Here is a 19,555-nt window from a genome sequence, read left to right as displayed (position 1 = left end):
TTTCTCCATAAATAGGGCACAGAGTAATGTTCACCCCTCCCCGCCTCTCACCCTGTTGGTAAGCAGCCTCATATCTCATACTGACAAGGGATGTATGTTTGGGAGGGATTATCCCATTCCCACAGGGATATGGAGACCTGCTTCCATCTTTTCCCCATAACACACAAAGAAGCAGTAAGTTGAGATGCCTGGTTCTCTCAGTGAGAGAGGATGATAAATCCTAGCTGTTATACATCATGTGTTTCATCAGTGGATATGCAGATCAGGATCATTGTTCCCCTTATATGGATGAGAGACACTGACGTGCAGGGGTGAAGATATTTCCTCAAATCATCTAGGAGACTGGCAGAAACAGGAATAGAACCAGATCATCTGAGTCACAACCCCAGGATCTATCCACTTAGTCATCACTGCTCTAAAGTGAAACCAGAGTTTCAATGGTTGGGTCATTGCGACAGAGGGTGTTTCATCTTAGGCTTTTGTTGAAAGTAGTGTAGTCTGGGTATTAGAGTAAGGGACTGGAAGGCTTGACTCTAAAATCTGCCACTATCTTGGCATAAGACTTTGGTCAAGGTATTTAACTGTCCCATGCCTCAGTTTCCCGACCTGTAAAACAATGGGCTAATGCTGTGTGATAATTAATATTTGTAATATTATGTACTAAAGTCCTTGTCCTACAACAATTTCTGTTTTTCATTAGGGTGCACCCAATTTTTGTTGCTTTTCTATTGTTATACATTTTGACATGACTTGAGGGTGGGGTCTGACTTGAGGGGTGCGTGTTTTATTCCAGTGCGTAGCATTGGCAATGCTGAGCTAGTTACATAGGATGGCTTTGGGATGACTTACTCCCATCCTGGTTACCGCTGCTTCCTAGGCTTCATTCCCAGTCATGGTCCATCCCCATCACTTCCGTATTACAGGCGCATCCAGTGCAACCTCTGAGGTCACAGAGGACAGCCCCTATCATCTTGAACATGTGTAGACTAGAATGAATACCAGTCCTGTGATAACATGGGATCTCCCCAACTCTACCTCCTGCCCTCTCTTATGTTTGCTGTAGTCAGAGTGAGGTTCGGGAGCTCTGGACTCGTCTCCGGAAGGAGCACCCAGATCTCTTGGCCAATTTTGAGGAGTTCCTCTTCCACGTTTCGTCGTACATCTTGGAGCTGCTTCGTGGGAAGGAATCCATGGAGCAGGCACTGAAGCGGTAAGGAGGTGTCCATGGCTACTCACTGGTTTGCTGCTGGGAACCAGTTCATAGTCATTTAGATGCAATGTCACCTTTTGCCTCATCCCAAAACTCAAGGAGAAACTGGTGGAGGCTGGGATTAAGGGGGAAAAGGAGATCTCTGTGCCATGCATAAGGTTGCATTGACTGTCTTTTAGCTTGTTTTCTCTATATTGGCCATTAACATCTAGCCAGGGGTCTAGCGTCAACTTCTGTGGTTTTCTCTTTGCAGAAGGGAAGGATGATCTAGTGATTCAGGCATCAGCATAGGGCTTGGGAGATTATGCCTTTGAATTCCTATATGACCTTGGGCAAGTCATTTAGTCTCTAGGTGCCTCAGATCCCTGTCTGAAATATGGGGAAAATCACTGTGCCCTACCTCACAGAAATGTGAAAATACTTTAAAGATGGAGAGATACTCCAACACCATGCTGATGGAAGCACTACAAGTGCCTGAGATGGATGACTAATAAATAAAACCACGTGCCAATAAATATGCTTCCAAAGAGCTGCCCGGTGGCCATGGAGTCCCTTGTCAGTGTATGTGAGCCCAGGTGCTCATCAATGGGGCAGTACCCATAAGCTATTAGTGTGAATTCTAAATTAAATTTGGATTTTCCTGTTTGGGAATGACGATTTCCCATGCCCTCACCACCTTTATTTCTCTTTCTTTTCCTTTCACCTTCTTTCTCAATCTGCCTCCCTCACATGCTCTTCTTCCTCCATAGGAAGGAGACAGACCACGACAGAGAAATCCAGTGTCTTTATGAAGAAATGGAGCAACAGATCAAAGCAGAAAGAGAGCGACTGCACTGCCAGGTAAATCCTGCCTGTCCATTTCCCTCCTACACATGCTCATATGGGCATGCATTTTGATTCTTCAGTGAGTCAAATATTTGGTTTCATCTACGTTTCCAAGGGCAGTGACCTTATTGCCTCTGCTGCCCACATGACTCCCGTTGAAATCTTCAGCAGCCTTGTTCTTCCACTAGTGCAAAAACCTGTGCTAGCTGGAGGAAATTGGGTCAGAACTCCCCTTGTTGCAGTGCTCAAGGTCCCTTTCTACACAGAACCTCAGTTAATAGGCTCTGGCACTGATGACAATTATAGCCCAACCTGGGCTTCATTTTTTTCTTTGCCTCGTTGGGAGGTTGTAGCCTCTACTCTCAAGGGGGCTGAAGAACAACCTCGTGTTTACAATTTCAATGTCAAGATGTCAAATATGGACTGTTCTTTTCCCATCTGTGATGTTAGTCAGTTTGAGAGCGGCGGCAGAGATTTCATTTGATTGAGGGTGCGGGAGGGTGCAAGGTGGTGGGGGAGGTGGGGGCAGGGAATTTAGCTTCTGGGAAGATTACAGACAACTAGAAGCATCTTCTAATCTAGAACTGCAGCATATCTTCTGCCCTGTCCTCCTCTTCCATGGACGACTCCCCAGCGGTAAGGCTGGTGGATGAAAGGGAAAGGTTCCTCGTAAATCTTCAGTGCCAGGCACAAAATGGAGCTGGGAAATGGGTGGGGCCAAGGGATTGGCAACGAGTTTGGATGTTCCTCAGAGACACTTATCACCTTGTGGGAAACTGGGTTCAGTGCAAGGCTCATTGGAGAGCCCTACAGCTTTCCTGGCCTCTGAAGCAGGAGGGGTTGTGGTGGGTCATTCGGAGGCAGGCTCCTGGGCAGCAGTGACATTATGGTCCCTGGTATTGCCAATCCAGGGTTCTGTGGGAAGGGTGCAAATCCGTGGGTCTTTATACCCTGTGCAGGAATTGCTGAGGCACGACAGGAGCAACCTGCTGCAGAAGGAGCTGTGCAACAAGGAACAGGAGCTTGAGAAAATCCTCTCCCAGCAGAAAAAGGTAGCCTGGCCCACAGCCTTCCTGAAGACAAAGGTGCTCCCCAGTGTCTTCCTTTTTAACTGCCCTAGGCAACTCTGAGAACTAAAGTCGTGCTGAGAGAGGGCAATGCACCAGTCAGTCCAGTTCTTCCTACTGCTCCGGTGGGGCGGTGCCCTGAGCATTCTTGCTGGCTACCAGAGTTCATTTAAAAATGCTCCTCAGTTCATTTGCTATCAGCTCTGTAATCTCTTCTTCCTTTCTCCAGCTGCAGGATAGTTTAATCTGGCAAGGGAAGCACAATCAAGTGCGTGTGTGTATCTGTGCATGCATATGTGCAAGTGGGTGTCTCCCTCCACCATTCTGATGAGCAACGCCACACCGTAGAGACACGCCAGCCTCTGTTCTCTGTACTTTGTATGTTCTGCTTCCTTTAGAAGAGTTCATGGAGTAAAACATTGCAGCTGGATTTTGGAAGGGTTTGGATGATTTTCTGTGCTGAGATTGGGGCACTGTTGTCTCGATTTTCAGTAGGCAAACTGTGGGCCGAATCCAGATAGCAAGATGCTTCTGGATGTAGTGGGAGTTGGGTTACCTGAGTTCCATACCAGCTTCAGTACTGCTGTATGTGACCAGGGCGATTGACTTAACCTTCCTATAATTCGCTTATTTGCCTTCCTTTATAAAGTGCTGGCCTCTCTCCAACGTAGCTATGCTCCTTGGTTCAGTCAGGTGGTTCCCTTTCTAGCAAGATAAGGAACGGCAACTGTGTTTACTCTCTCATTTTTCTGCGCCTACGTCATCTTAAAAGAGTGTAATGAAGGAATTAGAGCTCGGGGTCATGTAACTCAATGGTGCTTGGGTAGTTGTTGTGTCAGTATTTGCACAGGGTGTGCTCAGATCCTCATGTGCCGAATGAGATCATTCTTTGTGTACACTGGAGTCTTTGCGCTAATGTCCAGTGACAAAGACTTTCTGAAGTGGTGCCATGTTCTTCAGTGCCCATTGCACTTTGTGCCCTCCATCCTGGACCCTCCCCTCTGCCATGTGCATGGTAATAAGGATAGGGATGGAGAGTGGAGTCCCAGAGTCAGATCCTCAGCTGATTTCAGTGGAATTGGGCCAATTTGTCACCTGAGGATCTGGCTCCAAACCTCAAGCTGTTTCCAGTGTCACACTGCCAATGAATGACCTTAACTGGCAACAACACTAGGATAAAGTCTGGGGCATCTTACATTAGGGATCTGTTACAGTTCTGAGGCTGGGTTAACCTCCCTTGTTTCTGTGTGATAAATGAGGTGATAAGGAAAACATGCAAAGTATTTTGAAAAAGGGGCAAATAGTGGGATGGCAAAATTTTCGGACAGTACAAAACTAAGTTGTTGGAAAGTTAAATCCAAAACAGAGTGCAAAGAAATACAAAGGATCTCATAAAACTGGGTGACTGGGCAACAACCTGGCAAATGAAATTTAGTATTAATAAATGCAAAGGATACACATTGGAAAACATCCCAACTGTACATATAAACTGCTGGAGTCTAACACAGCTGTTCTCACTCAAGAAAGAGATCTTGGAGTCACTGTGGATAGTTCTCTGAAAACATCCATGCAGTGTGCAGCAGCAGTCAAAAAAAAAAAAAAAAGGACAATGTTAGAAATCATTAAAAAAGGGATCGTCTCTGTCCTATTCTCTATCTTATTGCTTCTATGTAAATCCCACCCAACTCTTTGAATACTGTGTACATTTCTTGTCATCCCACCTCAGAATGGATATAGTAGACTTAGGAAAGGTACAGAGAAGGACAACAAAAATGAGAGGGAAATGAAACAGCTTTAATGTATGGAGAGATTAAAAAGCCTGGGACTTTTCAGATTGAAAAAGAGATGACTACAAGGCATAAAAGTAGAGTTCTATTACAAAAAAATCTTGTAACACAAGGCCCAGGGGTTACCCAGAAAAATTACAGTAAAAGCTGTATTATCCAGCACCCCTGGGGTACTGGGGATGCTGGATATTGGAGCAGCTGACACCGGTCAGTCAGATGGCCCCAAGGCAGCCACCCCCCGGCATGTTGGTTAACTCAATGTTCCAGTTTTCTGGGTCCCAGATAACCGAGCTTTTACTGTAACAGGCAGCAGGTTTGAAACAAATATAAGGAAGTACTTCTTCAGACAAGGCATAGTTAGCTTGTGGAACTCGTTACCTGGGGAATGTTGGGAAGGACAAAAATACAATGAGTTTCAAAAAAGAGCTAGATAGGCTCATGGAGGATAGATGCACCAACAGTTATTCACCAAGATAGTCAGAGGAGCGTCCCGTGCTCTGGGTGCCCCCAGCCTCTGGGTTACTGGAAGCTGAGAGTGGTCGACTGGATGGATTACAACGTGATTGCTTGTTCTGTTCATTGTTTCTGAAGCACCTGGCACTGGCCACTACCAGAAGACAGGACACTGGGTTAGATGAGCCATTGGTTTGACCCAGTGTGGTCATTGTTAGGTTATTTCCAGAGATGGAATAGATGTTTCCTATAAATAAAAGTTCAAGGTAGATAGTTGGCTGGTTGCTCTGTCAAGCACGCCCAGCTAGGGGTGGATGTGTGCACATTTAAAGTTCTGTAGATAATCCTTTTGACAAGGAGCAGCTGCCCATGGATAACAGCTCATATCAGCAGATAACCATGATGCAGGTAGCACATTGTAAATAGTGCAGTTAGTATCTAGAGGATGGTTCTAAAGTTCAGGTGTACTATGTGTTGGCACCAAAGTCCAAGTTAGGGAAGGAGGAGGCATCTTCGGGTGAGTGGAGAGAGGGCATCACGTCAAACACTTAACAAGACCTTGCCTGATAGTCACTCGCTGTTGGGCCTGAGGAGTCGCCACATAGGGAGGTTTGGAGAGATGAGGTATAAGTAACTGGGATTTACTGGGTCTTCTCTAGGTGCTTGGCAAGCTAAAACATTTTATTTTGAGGGTGTTTGTCAGGCTTCCTCAGATAAGGGGCCCTGTATGAGGCCTCCTAAGAAAGCCAGGATGATTGGCCCTCAAAATCTAGTGTTTACATATGCCACCAGTCTCCATCTCGCCTCACAGAGCAGGGGCAGCATACCATGACGTGGAGGAGAGCCAAGCTTCACCAGGAGGATGCTCACATTCTATGGGAGTCTTCTATAAAGATGTGGCCCTACATGAGATTCTCCTGCCTTATCTCCATCTTGCTTTCAGATAAGAGTCTGACTTAAGCTTGTAGCATTAAGGCAACAGAGAGGCAGCCCTGTCAGTCTGTATGCTAACAGAACAAAACAGCCGTCATGTAGCACTTTAAAAACTAACAAAGTGATTTATTAGGGGATGAGCTTTTGTGGAGAAGTGGGTCTGTCCACTTCTGTTTTCGTTAGTCTTTAAAGTACGGACCCTAGTGTGGTTGGCACGTCCATAAGGTCAGATCTCTTCTTGTCCTTAACTTGACGTGGTGCCTCCGTAATGTTGTGCGCATCTGCCAGTCTCTAAGGGGTTAAATGGGGCGCAGCAGGGTGCTTGCTTGTGACGTTATGATGCTTGAAGACCTGTCAGTCTGGGTGACCATCACTGTGAGAACTGGGAGCCTAACTCCCCTGGACAGCCCCTGCCAAAATACTGTGCACCTCATTCCAGTTTGCAGTGGCAAGATATGATTTAAGGGGTATGCTGAGTGAGACCCAGGGCACCTGACTTCCAGTTCCCTGCTCTAGTAATTGCACTCGATGACTCTGCCAAACAAATAGCTAACCTGAAACTCACCCGCCTCAATGGAAATCTGAGAGCGCTGCCGATCATTCAGACCAAGGTTGTCTCATGGCTTCCGTGTGCTCCCCATCTCTCTGCCTGTCTCCTTCTCTGGTTTCTTATCTTATGCTTATGTAGTAAACTCTTTGGAGCAGTGGCGCTACTTGTTCTGTTTGTATGACACCCATCGACCTGAGTTCCTGGTCCTCGACTGAGCTGCTCCAGTAATACGAACAATAAATAATAATGTCCTATTCTTGGTGTGAGGCAAGTGGAGTAACTGCTGCTCCTCCATCCTTGACACTTCCCCATTCTCCTTGATCCTGCCGTTCCATGCAGGGCTGAGATTGGTTCACATTTGTGTGCTGTGATGCATCAGTTCAGCTGGCTTTGAATGTACTGCTTGTGGCTTTACATCACATGAATGCAACTGTCAGCATATTTCTGGGCAGCTGAAAGTGGAGCAGGTCCTTGACAGCATGCTGTGTCTCGGCTTTTCTGGTCCCATGTATAATTCCTGAATCTGGTGATGGGCTCCTATAATCTTTTGCCTCTTCTCTTCTTTGGCAGCTGGAGCATCAGATACAATCTCTGAACTCTGAGCAGCTGGAGACCCGGGTGCAGAACGAGCGGCTCCGGCTTCTGAATGAAAACCTGCTGGAGCAGCTGGAGAGAAGCAAGTGGGAGCTGGAGGTGGCCCAGGGACAGCTGGAGAATCTCCAGAAGCAGGCTCAGTCTGAACAGGAGCAGAAAGACAGGTATGGCTGGACGGCGATTACGGCATGAGCCGGTGAAGCTGGTAGCTGCTTGTGCAGCCTGACTTATATGGTACTCAGTATTAGGAGACCTCTAGTGCTGGGGTGGACAAAATATGGCCCAGGGGTCAGATCCGGCTTGCCACACCACCAGATCCAGCCTGCAACTCTACAGGAGCAGCAGCTAGGTTCTCTGCCTGCCCTGCTCCTGCATGCCTCTCAGAAGCCATCGGCAGGGGTCATGTGTTGTGTCAACTCACAAGGCCAAAGATAGACAGAATTATGGGATTCGCTTCAACATAGAGATGATCAGGGATAATTGTACTTTATTAAGCATAGCCACTCCACGCTACTGCAAATTATTCACAAGGTACACACTGGGAAGCAAAGCACAACAGGGATGTATATGACTGGGTACAGAGAGTTTTGGCATGTTTGTCTCTTCTGCCATGGGGAGTCCCAGTCCTGAAGCACCTCACATCAGGGCCAGGGTGGGTGTGGCTCCAGCTGGGGGAAGAGGCCTGAGGCTCCCCCTGAGACCGAGATTTCCATAGTGAAACTCAGTTGGGGCAGAACCTTACAGTGATTTTATCCCTTAGCTATTTTCTGGGTGTGCGTGTTTTAGCGTTCTCATGGGACTGAAGGCAAGGTTGCCTGGTTACTGGTTTCTTGAGGTTCCCACATTCAAACAAGGTGTCAGGGCTGTTATGGCTATCTAGTGTGTATGTTTACAAGGTTCAAGGCTGTGACATAGGGGTGGGAACTTGGTTGTGCCACTGGAATGGAAGTTCCCACTCCTACTCTCTGAGGTTTGCTGGCGTGTTACATGACATGCTGCTCTAGAGGCTGTGAGCCTAGAGGTGGGGAGGGAGAGTTCAGGGATAGTATTTGTATTTCCAGGACAGGCAGTGCACAAAGTATCCCTCCCCCGCCCCCCTTACCTCTGGCTTGCAGCACTCAGAGAAGCATATGGCCCCTGAAGTGGCTGCTTTGAGCGGCATGCTGGGGTGGGGCAGGCAGAGAGCCTGGCTGAGGAACCTGCTGGGCTGCTGGCTGGGAGCTGCCCAGGTAAATGCTTCCTGGCCAGAGCCTGCCTCTGGCACCCCCAACACCTTCCCCATGTAATCCAAACTCTCTGCACCCCCACTCCTGCATCCATACACCTTCCCAGACCTTGCATGCCAATCCCTTACTCCTAGGTGCAACCCAGATCCCTACACCCACTCCTGCCCCATGTCACAGCCACCTTCCCAACCCCAGTCCCCTGCACTAGGTCACAACCCTACCCTTTCTTACACTCCTGCCCCAGGTTACCACCTCCTAAACCCTTTCTCCAGGTCAGAATCCTTTCCTGCAGCTGTACCCTCTCCTGGACCCTGCACCTCCTCCTGCGCCCCAGTTCCCTTTCTTCATGCACCCAACCTGCATCCCAGACCCTGCACCTCCTCCATTAATATAATGGAAGAGCGCTGCCCTCGACCACTTACCAAATTCCTCGAGCGCTCCAGCCATGAAATTTATCCCCATTTTACAAGCAGGACAACTGAGGTTCAGGGAAGGAAAGTGACTTGCCCAAGGCCACTCCATAGGCTAGTAGCAGAGCTAGGAATAGCCCTCAAGTCTTCCGGCTCCCAAGCCAGTGCTCTACCCATGGACCTGAATGCCAGAGGGAGAGAGGTGGGATTGTTTTTCCTTTCTCGGCTTTCTCTTTACCTCATTTCCTTTTCTTTTTTCATTTTCTTTCCCCTCCTGTTTACACAGGGAAGTGTTCAGAGTCTCGAAGAACATGCAGAAAGAGAAACAAAGTCTTCTTCGGCAGCTGGAGCTCCTCAGGTAAGCGGGGGTGTTGAGAGACCACCACTTCCCTGGAACAGAGGTGGCAGGGCTGAGTGCTTTACCCATCATACAGGTAGAAATGGGTTCACAAAGCCAGCAGAGCCTAAGAACACTAGTTTGCTCTGGGGGGAGCTTCCATCCTTTGTGACTCTTCCGGCTGGGAGTTGGGATTCAGCCAACCAAAGAGGCAAAACCAAAGGGATTTGGGCTGGTTCATTAGCTCTGGCCCTTTCCTGGCTCTAGTGTCCCATTGTGCCAGTGCTCCTGTCGCACCATATGAATTCTTTGTCTCTCCAGGAAGCTGTAATAACAATTAACATATTTCAGTGGCATCCACAGAGTCACAGCGGGGCCAGTCTGATTATCTAACTTGACGTCCTGTATAACACAGGCTGCAGACTGTCACCCAGCAATTCACACCTTGGAGGGCATCATTCTTTCCTCCTGTTTAAGGGAATACTATGGAGTCTGGCGTTTAGCTGGGCAGAGACCCACGTGGCCCAGCCGGCAGGAGGGGTGTCCATATTTCCCTAATTAACTGGCCCTGTAGAGCATCTCCATGTTGGCGTCTGCCCTGCTCCCGCTGAGCGCTTGGTAACGACTGTTTGTCTCTCACCTTCCTTTGGAGCAGAGACATGAACAAGAAGCTGCGGGATGACAGAGATGCCTTTGAAGCCAAGAAGCTGGTTAGTCTGAAAAAGAAATCCCTGATCCCCAACCGCCGTCCTTCCGTCTGCTGCTGCTGTTGTCACCCCTCCGGGGCCCTGCACTTCCATGGGGGACACTGACCTCAGCACCTGAGGCCTGGTGTGGTACCATAGCACAGACTTCCACATACCTCTGGAGATCGTGGTGCTGGTTACCTGCAGGCCAGTGGGAAGGGGCTGCTGGAGCCCATTGCCCCATGACCGCTGTGAAGCAGGAGCCCAAGTGTGGGGCCCTGGTGTGTTTGGGCTTGAGCCAGGGAACTCAAGGCAAAGAGGGCACTGGTGCTGAACCCCACGCCTGAGATCAGACTGTGTTCGCCTGAATGGCAAGGAGAGGGTAGAGCTCCAGAGGGGCTGTCTGCCTGCAGGTACCTGTCTCTGCAGCCTCCAAGGCCCCACTTGAGGTTATAGCTGGTCGTATTGTCTAGCCCCTGCTTCCTTTGTGCCAGTCACTGCAGCCTGTCCCCCAGCCCCAACCTGTCAAATGTGCTGCACAGATGGGCAACAGCAAGCCCCCAATGAGGGGGAGGGGGCTTGGAGCCCAGAAAGGAAAGGGAAGAGCACCACAAGGTTCATGATGGGCTTCGTTGTCAGCCGCAGTTGTATCATCTGGTAGATACAGCCTTGGATGTGGGAGTGAGCAGAGCTACTGGCACCCTATAATGCCTGGGGCAGGTGGGATCACCAGAGGTATCCCAGCATTCTTTGAAAGGCTGCATGGCCTGTCAGGCTAGTCAGAACGTGCGGTGGAGGAGGAAGTCTTTGTGGGCCCTTGAGCAAAGCTCCTTTTCCCGCCCCTTCACCTGTACTCAAATCTGGCTTGCATCCGGTGTTTGTTTTTCCCCATCCCTGCCACTGTGCTCTGCTGGCGAAGGCGTGGAGGGGACAGCCTTCCTGCAACAGCAGTGAGCACGCAAGGAGGTGATGCAGCAAAGCAGGAGGCCAAGAGAAGGAGAATCCAGCAGGTCCATGCCACACTGGCACTTGGAGAGTCTAGTGTAAGACCGGCATGTTGTGTTGGGACCAGTTCCAGGGGGCCCCATCCACACTTCAGCTGCAAGCTGCTCCTCCTGGAAGAAAGGCTGGAGAAAAATCCAAAGAAGGAAGAGATGGCTTACAAACAAATTAATTGTATTTGCTCTCTGACCTGGGGCTCAGAGGGTGGTATTTCAGAATCCTGCCAGGGGCTTTGCTGAAGCTGCTAACTGTGTGCATGGGGGGAGTGGGACCAGTTGGCAGAGGGTGTCTGGGTATGGTCTAGGACTTCAGGCAAAGGCAGATTCCAGCTGTGCCCTATCAGAGTGCACAGTTCCCGGCAGTGTTCCAGCTCCACCTGCCTCCTGGGTGCAAAGTGTTAACTAAGATACCTGGAGGCTCACCTGTTCTGGAGTAACCAAGAGATGATGTCCAATCATTCAGCCTAGCTGATCCATTTGTTGGCTTTATCACAGGGATCACATGACATACTGTCCTCCCCTGGAAAAAGAGCCCCTGAAGAGTGGGTCTGTCCCATGAAAGCTCATCACCTAACAAATAATAGTTAGTCCTTAAGGGGCTGCCAGACTGCTTTCTTTGTCCCATGAAAACAGATCACTTTAGTGCAGAATGCAGTGCAAACAGGGAAACTCAATGCTTTGACCTTGTCATGGTACTCTTGCAATGCCATGCCTTTCCATCACAGCAATCCAGGCTTCAGAGCTCCAGTGGCTGTGGGGATGATAACTGCCCTCTTGGCATTCTCACTTTTCCTCTTAATGATCTGTGTTGAGGAAACCTTTCCTGTCCCCCTCCACCCACTTACCTCAGTTTCAGACTGGGGTAGTTGTACTGGTGCAAGGCACTTGTGACACTAGTGCAGCTCATCTGCAGTGGTTCAGTGGCACTGGTGCAAAGGGTTTAGCATCCCCTACCCAGTTCCAGAGGTTCAGCTCAGCTTGCATCCTGTTGTGATACTACAGTCCTGGTCCACCATCCCTGTGAAAGAAGTCAGGGTCTGGTGTTTCTGATGTCAAAAAAATGTGGGAAAGGACACCCCTTGAGGCAGCATATGTAGCCAGGGTCCTACTAAATTCATGGTCAATTCTTGTCAATTTCATGGCCATAGGATTTTAAAAATAATACATTTCTTAATTTCAGCTATTTAAATGTGCATATTTCATGGTGGTTGTAATTGTAGGGGTCTTGCCCCAAAAAGGAGCTGTGGGGGAGGTCCCAAGGTTATTGTAGGGAGGGTTGCAGTACTGCTAGCCTTACTTCTGCACCGCTGCTGCTGGCAGCATTGATGCTGCCTTCAGAGCTTGCCAGCTGGAGAGTGGCAGCTGTTGGCAAGAAGGCAAACTCTGAGGGCAGAGCTCCTGCCAGCAGCAGTGCAGAAGTAAGGCTGACATAGTATGGTATTGTCACAGTTACTGAGCTGCTGCCTACAGAGCTGGGCCCTTGGTCAGCAGCCGCCACACTCTGGCCTCCCAGTGCTGAAGGCAGCAGTGCAGAAGTAAGGGAGGCATAGTACGGCACCCTTACTGCTCTGCTGCTGCTGGTGGGGCGCTGCCTTCAGAGCCAGTTGCCCAGCCAGCAGCCTCTGCTTTCTGACCACCCGCTTTTGAAGGCAGTGCAGAAGTAAGCTGGCCATGTGTTATCCACCTAAAATAACTTTGAGTATTCTGCAGCTCCCTTCTGAGTCAAGACCCCTTTGAAATCTGTATAGCATAGACTAAAAGCACACAAAAGACCAGATTTTAAAGGCAAGACTAGATTCTATGGTCCATGGAGTGCTTTTCACGGCCATGAATTTGGTAGGGCTGTGCATAACTAGCCCAAAGAGCAGAAACAGAATCCGTTTGCTTTTTTCTTTTCTTTTTCAGAACCATTCAGTAGACAGATATATATCTCCTCCCCCAAGCTATTTCTGCCCCAGCACTGCATCGCTTTTGTCTTTTACTTGAGTTTTTAAACTTTATTTTAATTGGCAGAGGTGACAGGAATAGGAACAGTTAGTAATTTATTCAAGTGTCATCCACAGATGCTATTAAAGAGGTCAGAAAAGGCTTCTGTGCTGAGCATAGTGTGCCTGCGGCACAGAGAGTATCTGTCCCAGGTCCCTTGCTTGTGTGTTGTGTTGAAACCTGAGCCACACCCAACATCAGAGATCAGAACACACTGATCTGTTTCATCTCATACTTCCTTATTTTAGGAATTTTGGGGCCAGATCCTCATTGGGCATAAATCCGCAAAGTTCAGATGAAGTCAGTGAGGTGATGCTGATTTATATCAGACATGTTTTTTTTTGATCCCTATATGTGAAGCATTACTGACTTAGTGACTGAAACCTCAATTACCCATAGGCTTAGAGTCACTGTGGTTTTAAAAAAAAAAATCAGGTCAGCATTCAGGCAAGACTAGGCCACTTCAACTGTTACAATATTGAGGTCTCTCCTTTGAACCATTCCAACATTTAGCTATCATGTGTGCGTGCCTCTTTATGTGACATCAATCGCATGGTGTGTGTTGAAAATAATGAACCAGATGCTGTGGTGTGGCTGATGCAGAGTCCAGTTCAGGGCTATTCCTGCAAAGGAGGCATGAGGTTCCCCTGGCTTGCCAGGCTCCTTGTGTGGCTCTGGCCAGGGCTGATCCCCTTGTTCTGCATTAGAGCAACCTTTGGATTGCTCTGACTTGTGCCAGCTGTGACAGACTTACCAGGTTGAAATGCAGCCCAAGAACAGCGTGGCGAGCAGGAGCTACCCTTCCCCTTCCCCCTCCTATGTTGATGGCAGGGAGGCTGAACGATGTAAGAACCCTCACAGCAGCTCGTTCCAACTGCGTGTTCAGTTTCATGCTGCTTTATGAGCAGATCGTGCTGGTGGTAAGGTGTAACAATAATCTGTCCCTCACAAAAGAATTGGTAACCTGGACAGGTTATAATGGGAACTGCTTTCAAAGTCTGAATGAGTCTGAGGCACAAGTTCTGTATGCAGGGCTGTCTTGCAATGGTGAGCCCCTGGCGGAGGGGACATCAGACTTCCTGGACTAGTGTTTCTGTTAACATTGGACTAGTAGAAATAGCTTGCTGGTTTGAAAACCAGGCATTCTGGTAGTCAGCTAGTCCCCAACTCACGTCCGTAGGAAGTAATTCAAGGCCTTTGAGGCTGTCAGGGTGATTCATTTGCCATGGCTCCCTTACAGGGACTATACCTACTGGACAGAAATTCAGGTTCTGGTCCTCTGCAACAGCAATGGGGCTTTTTCTGTCTGTCCTTTTCCATGGTTCTGGCATGTGTGTAACAGAGCCCCTTGTGGAGAGGGAATATGTCTGTTTTTAATATGCAAAAGTAATTTGCAAATGTTGATTTGTAAATCCTTGGAAGGTGAATGTTATTTCTGTGAAATGCAGGGTGGGTGGGTAAGGAACGAACGGGTTAGCTTGGACTGAGGGGTTTGGGACTGTATGTGGCTAATTGAAACAAGTACCTTGACCCTTCCCACTCTTTTGGGAAGGGTGTTATCACTCCTTCTAAAAGCTTCTAACATGGCCATGGGGGGAGCCCTGCAAATCTGTGGATATCCGCTTCTAGCTGCTGGTCTCCACATCCGCAAAGTTGGATGAGGATGTCTGCAGCTCATTTTTGCAGCTATAGGTACAAATTTTGTATCTAGCACCCTGCAGATTTGTAGATATCGACTCAGTCTCTGCAGACATCTGCATCCAAAGATCATTTTTGTAGATGCACATGCTGATACAGATGTTGTGGATATGGATACAGATGATGTAGCCATGCAGTGCTCTAGCCATGGGCACGTTTGTGCAAGCCATGCTAACATAGTGTGGCTTTGCAGCTCCCTCTAGTGACTGGACCACATACATCGTTTATGAGCAAATGGCTCTACCCCCTCAGCAGAAGCAGTACAGACACCTGCTTTTAGATGCAAAAGTCCCACGTTTGATCCCCAGCCATGTTATATTTGTATGGTGTGTTTTAGCAAAGATGCTGTCCTGATCAGGCAGTTCACCTCTATTCACTACTAGTAAGGCACTGGGACCTAGACTGCCAGGACATGCTAGTGGAGGAATGTGAATGGGCCTCGGAGGACGCGCCTTCCCTCCCCATAGTAAGTCTGTGTATTCCATTGACTTCATGGGATCTGATTCCTTGGCACTGTGTATTGTACATTTGTGATGCCATTTTTGTGTCTGTACCATCTGTGGGAAACACCAAAGTTACATGAAGCAAAAAAAAGCTAATAAAATCCTGATGAGCCAATGAAGAAAAAAGAACCCAGCAACTTTCTCTTTTCATTTACTTGCTGGGTGGGGCAGGTAACAGTGTATCCACTAGTAACCTGAGCTCCAGAGGCAACTGATGGGCTGCGAGGGATTGCCCAAGACTCGTGACACACGTGATGGGGTAGTTACCTGGTGTTGAGAGAATACACTCAAATTCCTACTTCCATTCCCTCTTGAAGCCCTGCATGTTGTCTCCTCCCTTTGTGGCTGAGTGTCTCCAGTGCTTTGCTTTACCCTGGGTGAAATGCTTGAGCCCACATCCTAATAAGCTTCATGAAATGGATTACCAAAGGTGCTCTAGGACCTTACAGTGGTGGGGTAAATTCTCCGTGGCTGCCTAAGAATCGGGACCCTCCAGCTATAAACTAACCTGCCACAAAACTCCTTTTGATACCTAGATATCATCAGCCCTAGGGCAACAACATGGGATATATTTAAATATATCTTTCCTTAGCCATGCTCTGGAAGTAGATCCGGCTCCTCAGCCCAGCTGAGGTCCAGGCACAGCCACTCTCTGTGCTGGTTTCTGTTGGGTAGGATCTGACCCCAAATGTTTCTTTTTTAGTAGTAATATTTTTTCAACTCGCAGTTGAGCTTAGCTCGGGAGGCAAGGGAGGCTGTCGAGTCCAGAAAACTATTTTAAAATACTTGGAACTCTTGTCCCTGGAGAAGCTACTTTCCCACTTCTAATTCTCTTAAGAACTTGCTGTGGGAGGAGCTCTAGGGGGGAAGGGTTGTTTGGGGGGCAGGTTATGTTCAGGGACATGTGAAGCACAACTCCAGGAACATGTAGCCATTTGCAGGAGTTCTCCAGGACAAGAATAGCTGCTCCTGAAGATTTTGGGTAGATAATCAACCCAATTCCACATCCTCCCAAAATTCCCCCTACCCCTCACTCCTCTACCCCAAATCATGTGTAAGGCTATGTCTACACAGCAGGGTTTTTTCAGAAGTAACTAACTTTGATGCTCTAGCATTGAAATAAGTTTTTTCTGAAAAGGGCATTTACAACACTTCAAGAGCATTTTGAAATAGAGTGTTCACACTTGTGAGATCAATTTTGAAATAAGAACAGTGAAGGGATGCCTCCCTGGAGGTTAAGTTGTAATAACTTCTGCTTAATACACACAGAGTCAGTTTCAAAATTTAAAATTTAAAGTGGGCGAGCGGGGACAACAAGAGTTGTTTGTTTTGATGGAGCTACTATTTCGAGTTCAATGCCCTCTTACTAGTCCAGAATACCAAGCTTTGCCTTGTGGACGCAGGGGGTTTCACTTGGAAAAGCACAGCTAGTGTCTGTAGGCCTCCAAAATGCTGCATTTCGGGAGAAGGGTGTGGAGCACACCTCCTCCTCCTCTGGGCTTTGTCTCTTGTTGCTGGGGTGAGTAGATGGGACCAGTGGGGTGAAAAGAGGCAGGCTGGTCCACTGGTTAGCATGCTATCCTGGGATTTAGAAGACCAGGGTTACATTTCCCAGTTCTGCCACAGATGCCCAACAAGCCCTCAAGCACATCAATGAGGCTTTTGTTGTGGAACTTCCCTACCTCACAGGCGTGGGTTTTTTTTCATAATAGCTTTTTCCCTGTCATCTCTGGGAAGCTGGCTGCAAGGCAGGGGCTGTCAGACTAAGCTAAAAATGAGAAATGCTATTAAAAATCAGCAGCAATGTGTAGTAATAATTGAGATGGCATATAAAGCAACCCAGTCATCTCCAACATTAAACAGCATGAAAAGAGGCTTGGGGCTTGTTGTACAGAGCACTTAGCCTGCTTAGTACGCTGGCAAAATACCATTAAATCCTTTCAACTTTCAATTAAAGATAAAGAAAAGAAAAAGTGATTGAAATGTAAAGTATTAAATGAGGGTTTGAATTTGAAAACAACCCTCAGTCCCTTTCTCTGTAGCTAGAGTGAAATTTAAGAGGCTTGTCTGACTGTTTCTTTTTAGGTGCTCTCAAAAAGGGCAGTAACCAAAGGTGAAAGTATGGTAAAAGTAAGCCCATGCGCCCTGCTGCAGCCCAGTGGTAAGAGAGTGGCTGGCTGGGGGTGGGGATCCAGATGTTGCTAGCCACCGTATATGGGTATGGTTCCCTTGGCAGCGCTGGGCACGTGGGCAGCTCACTTCTCCCATTAGGGACCCCCATCCCCCACATCCAGAGCCCAGACCGCTCCCCCTGCCATGGCCCTTGGCCCCAGTGCCAGACAGCTGGGGCAGGGAGGTAAGGCCCCAGCCCTGATGGACCCAAGCCAGCACCCACAGCCCCTGGACAGCGTGGCCACAGCACACTGAGGCTCCAGCCAGCCCTGGGGAACTGGTAGCTGAGCAACATGATCCCCACCATCCTGGCCAGCTCTGGGGATCCTGGAGCTGTTGTCCCCTACCCTGAGCCTGCACACTTCACAACCAGCAGCCCTGAGATTCCCCAGCCCTCGGTCCCTTGCCCTGAGTTCATCTAGACCCATAAACAGCACAACACTTCCCTGAGCCCCCAGCACTCCAATCCACACACTTAAATTTCTTAGCAATACTGTGGTATTCCAACCCTCTGCCCTTGCAATCCAACAGGACCTGTAAGAAGTTTGTTACTTTCACCCCTGGCAATAGCTGACCTTTGGATAAAAGGGAAGCTCGTTGAGATGAGCTAAAGCCATTGCTGCCACTTAGTCTGATCTCATTTTGCCTGGGGTGGTGGGATTCAGCTGTCAAGGGCCGGGGTGGTGATGTCATCTGGCTCCCTCCCTCTAGCCTGGTTTGGAATGGATGCCTCTGAGCATTAGGATGATGAAGGCGTGGTGTCCCAGAAGATGGTGCGGGGTAGCAGCCATGATGGTGAGACCACTCCAGTAGCCCGCACCCACTTTTCTGTTTTTTCCGTCAAAGTCCCTTTAAAGAGCCACAAAGGGAACAGTGGGGGAATAGCTCGGGCCGTTGCTATTTGGCCCATCAGTCTGGCCTAATACCTGTCTTCCAATTCTGCATCTTCTGTTGTTGCCAACCACAAGTTCAGCATAGTTACAGCAATGTGGCCTTTTTATGTTTGAACTTGTGTGGTCGGTGGTTCTCTTGCACCTGTTTATAAAAGTCACTGTTGACAACACCTTGACCTACTTTCCATCAGCATTTGTTATTACAGGTTATGGTAAACTTTCATACGCATCTTACAAGTAAGCTCCCGGCTCCAGTGCCTTTGTCAACCCAATTATCACATCAGGCACCTAGTGAAATATTTCCTCTTGGACACACATGCCCATTGCTATCAAAGCTCCTGCCGGAGAAGTGATTTTCCTGCCTGTCATTCCTGTGGAGTACGTGTAGTTTTCCACGTAGTGCAGGCATCAGTTCCTGTCCATCAGCTGCAGTACCTACACAGGATGGGAGGAGGTGAAAGTGAGCAGCAGTCAGGGTTAAGAATAGCATGTGTGCAACAACCTCCAGCTTTCAGAGCCCCTGGTCTGTACAGCCAGGAAAGGTGATTCCATAGTTCACAGCAAATGCCAGTTTGCCATAATCCTGCTCATGACATCACCGTTATCTTAAGTATGAAAAATCTCCAATTCAGCTAACTGCTACCGCTCATGCTGAGACTGAGGGTGGTGGTTTTCATTGGGAAAAGGCAAGTGCTTAAAGCCAGGTGTCTGCAGGGACACCTGGGGGTGGGGGATGACAGGAGGGTAATTTGGCCTTCTATGTGTTGTGTTCATTGCATGCCCTAAGTCTGTGGTTAGCTGAGCCAGCCCAGCTGTGTTCTGTGTCTTCTCCCTGCAGTGTGGGCCAACCAGGGGTTAAGCTTTAATATGGGTTAAGCTTTGAGGGGTTAAGCATCCATGACTGGCTGGTTTCAGCTTGCTGGAGACAGGAGGTGCTGTCTAGTGTTCTTTGTCTACCCATGGGGCTTGTATTGGTACAGCAGTTACTGGAGTCAAGGCAAATGGCCCATACAGACACAGCTGCAGAACTGGCCTCCCCTATGGCTGCCTCTTCAGAGCAATGAGGCTGCTAAAGTTGTTGAATTACTTCAGTCACAATCACAAAGACTAACTACAAAATTATTGGCAGTTGCATGGGCCTGGTTTTGCCCTTGCAGCTAAAAGAGTCACAGTGCACTCCTGGAATGTACAGCAACGAAGGGTCCTGTGGCACCTTATAGACTA

General features: G+C 48.5%; 1 protein-coding gene across 6 annotated transcripts in view; it reads left to right on the top strand.

Annotated features, from left to right (window-relative positions):
• CRACR2B (calcium release activated channel regulator 2B) overlaps positions 1 to 19,555 on the top strand; it is an 83,994-nt gene that overhangs the window by 38,839 nt on the left and 25,600 nt on the right. For 4 of the 6 annotated variants that reach the window (XM_074997853.1, XM_074997852.1, XM_074997851.1 and 1 more), the window contains 6 exons: positions 1,064 to 1,210; positions 1,960 to 2,050; positions 2,995 to 3,087; positions 7,396 to 7,583; positions 9,342 to 9,413; positions 10,048 to 10,102. In XM_074997853.1, the coding sequence (XP_074853954.1) occupies positions 1,064 to 1,210; positions 1,960 to 2,050; positions 2,995 to 3,087; positions 7,396 to 7,583; positions 9,342 to 9,413; positions 10,048 to 10,102 (646 nt within the window). Of the gene's footprint in view, positions 1 to 1,063; positions 1,211 to 1,959; positions 2,051 to 2,994; positions 3,088 to 7,395; positions 7,584 to 9,341; positions 9,414 to 10,047; positions 15,396 to 19,555 lie in introns of those variants that run through there. The other 2 variants (XM_074997855.1, XM_074997854.1) reach the window with 2 other exon arrangements.

The sequence above is a fragment of the Carettochelys insculpta genome, chromosome 6, assembly GCF_033958435.1.
Source record: "Carettochelys insculpta isolate YL-2023 chromosome 6, ASM3395843v1, whole genome shotgun sequence".
Lineage (NCBI taxonomy): Eukaryota > Metazoa > Chordata > Testudines > Carettochelyidae > Carettochelys > Carettochelys insculpta.
Note: the sequence above shows the minus strand (reverse complement) of the source record. Positions and strands in the feature narration are given on the sequence as shown.